Source organism: Colobus angolensis, unplaced genomic scaffold, assembly GCF_000951035.1.
Source record: "Colobus angolensis palliatus isolate OR3802 unplaced genomic scaffold, Cang.pa_1.0 Scaffold470, whole genome shotgun sequence".
In the NCBI taxonomy this organism is placed as follows: domain Eukaryota; kingdom Metazoa; phylum Chordata; class Mammalia; order Primates; family Cercopithecidae; genus Colobus; species Colobus angolensis.
In genome coordinates this window covers 1,660,410-1,662,937 of record NW_012118155.1, presented here as the reverse complement: position 1 = coordinate 1,662,937, position 2,528 = coordinate 1,660,410, and the positions used below count along the sequence as shown (strand labels likewise).

At 38.1% G+C, this 2,528-nt stretch overlaps 1 protein-coding gene across 3 annotated transcripts in view; it reads right to left on the bottom strand.

Annotated features, from left to right (window-relative positions):
- Positions 1–1,817: 1,817 nt before the first annotated feature.
- Positions 1,818–2,528, bottom strand: part of ZNF639 (zinc finger protein 639) — an 11,668-nt gene continuing 10,957 nt past the window's right edge. For all 3 annotated transcript variants that reach the window (XM_011958662.1, XM_011958663.1, XM_011958661.1), the window contains one exon: positions 1,818–2,493. In XM_011958662.1, coding sequence (XP_011814052.1) covers positions 2,006–2,493 — 488 coding nt within the window. In that variant the 3' untranslated portion in view covers positions 1,818–2,005. The remainder of the gene's footprint in view (positions 2,494–2,528) is intronic.

The window sequence follows — 2,528 nt, the reverse complement described above, 5'->3', positions numbered from 1 at the left end:
CTTCTAAGAATACTTGCAGCCACCATTGTCAAAACAGACTAAATTCTTGAAGTGAGAAAACCATTGGTCACAAATTGATCTTCCACTTATATCAATAAACCTAAAAAATAATATTGTTAGCAGTGCTTGTTAAATTTGAGAGCAATGATACACGTAATTCTGTCTTCTTTGTACTGTTTCAGACTGCTACTGAATTATGTTCCCTCCCAAATTCATATGTTGAAGTCTTAAACCTCAGCACCTTAGAATATGACGTTATTTGAAGATCAGTTCTTCAAGTTAAAAGGCCGTTGGGAGGGGCCCTAATCCAATATGACTGGAGTCCTTATAAAAAGAGGAAATTTGGCCCAGCATGGTGGCTCATGCCTGTAATCCCAGCACTTTGGCAGGCTGAGGTCAGTGGATCACCTGAGGTCAGGAATTTGAAACCAGCCTGGCCAACGCGGTGAAACCCCGTCTCTATTAAAAATGCAAAATTAGCCCGGCATGGTGGCTGGCGCCTATAATCCCAGTTACTCGGGAAGCTGAGGCAGAAGAATCACTTGAACCCGGGAGGCGGAGGTTGCAATGAGCTGGGATTGCGCCACTGTACTCCAGCCTGGGTGACAAGAGTGAAATTCCATCTCGAAAAATTAAAAAAGAAAAAAAAAGGGGGGGAAATTTGGGGACAGACTCGCACACAGGGAGAACACCATGTTAACATGAGGCTATCCATCTACAAGCCAAGGACAGACCTGAAACAGATCCTTCCCCTACAACCCTCAGAAGGAACCAACTCTGCCAGTAACTCCATTTTGAAAGTCTGGCCTCCACAACGGAGAGACCATAAATTTCTGCTAGGCAACTCAGTTCGTAGTAATTTGTTATGGCAGCCATGGGAACTAATATCGATGCTAATTTATCATTTTATTGACAAACAAATATTGTTAAGCTATACATTTTCATGCCAGCAACCCGTACCTCCCAGATCTTCCTAACTTTAAATACTTCAGTGGGTTTTCTGTCAATAAACAATTTGACATCAGAGATTTGGGCAAGAGTCAGGCATAATGGCTCATGCCTATAATCCCAGTGATTTGGAAGGCCAAGGTGGGAGGATTGCTTGAGTCCAGGAGCTTGAGACTGGCCTGGGCAACATAGCGAGATCTCATCTCTACAAGAAATTTAAAAATAGTGGGCATGGTGCCACATGCCTGTAGTCCTAGCTATGCAGGAGGCTGAAGTGGGAGGATTGCTTGAGCCTGGGAGACTACTGCCTGGGAGCTGTGATCAACCACTGCACTCCATCCTAGACAACAGAACGAGACCACCTCTAAGGAAAAAAATATTAAGTCTGTGCATGAATTTATGATTCCTCAACAGAAAATGAAACATCAAGTTATGAATGAGTTATGATAGTTATTTATTATTGTGTAAGCCCTTATTAGTTCCTCCCTCATCCCATCTTAAAATATTCAACAATAGACAGGGGCTCAAAAAAATTTTTTTTTAAAAAACAGACTTCCATGAAAACCAAATCTTTTCTTCCTGTGATAATAGTGGCTTCCTAGTGTTATTTCTTATTAATGAGAGTATCCGTGGACTTAATTGTATATTGCATTTTAGTTCTAGTTGTGTAATAATGTAATGACTTCATACACAAAAAAACTAATATTGTCTTGAGTTTTAAAAAGAAAAAGTTACTAGCACCCATGGTTAAGGAAGGAAAACTGCAGCTCATTTCGATACATTTGTTTCTTTTCAATTCATGAAATCGAGCACATGCAAGAAAGGATGACAGTCACCAAGAGTGATTAAAACTACAAACTATCACGCAATTGAAAATACCACATTAAAGATATATTTATATACTGAAAATGGAGCAATGCCAATAAAATTTTATAATTTACAAAAGTTACCTGTTAAAGGCAAATTTCATAAGTTGTGTTTACAATCATCCATTTAATCATCTCCAAAATAAGGCTGAATTTATTATTTTAAACTTTCTGTAAGTTAAAGAGAATAATCACGTTGTCTCATGGACTGGAAGGTGACTTACTAATTCCCTTTCGTTTCCAAACCTCATCAAGCAGTCACTACATTTATGAGGTAAGTCAGCTGAATGCTTGAAGTCTAGATGAATTTTAAGATCTTCAATTTGTCCTGTTGAATATTCACAATATTGACATAAATAAATCCCTTCAGATAAATGTGAATTTAAATGCTTGCAATATTCTAGCATACTTGAAAAGCCTTTCCCACAGTCATCACAAACATGAGGAAAAATTTTAGTATGTTCAATAGCAACATGCCTGTTAACATTTGTATGAAGTCTACTCCGAAAACCACATACTTGACATACAAAGAAATTTTTACATTTGTCAAAGGTAATTTTGCTTAAGAGGCTATACTGTCCATGTTCTCCATTGTTATACTTATCACTTAACTCTATTAATTTACATGCATGCTCATTTACCACATGGCTATGCAAGTCTTCTGGATCATTAGTTTCATGTTCACAGAACTGACACAAGTACTGTTCATCACAG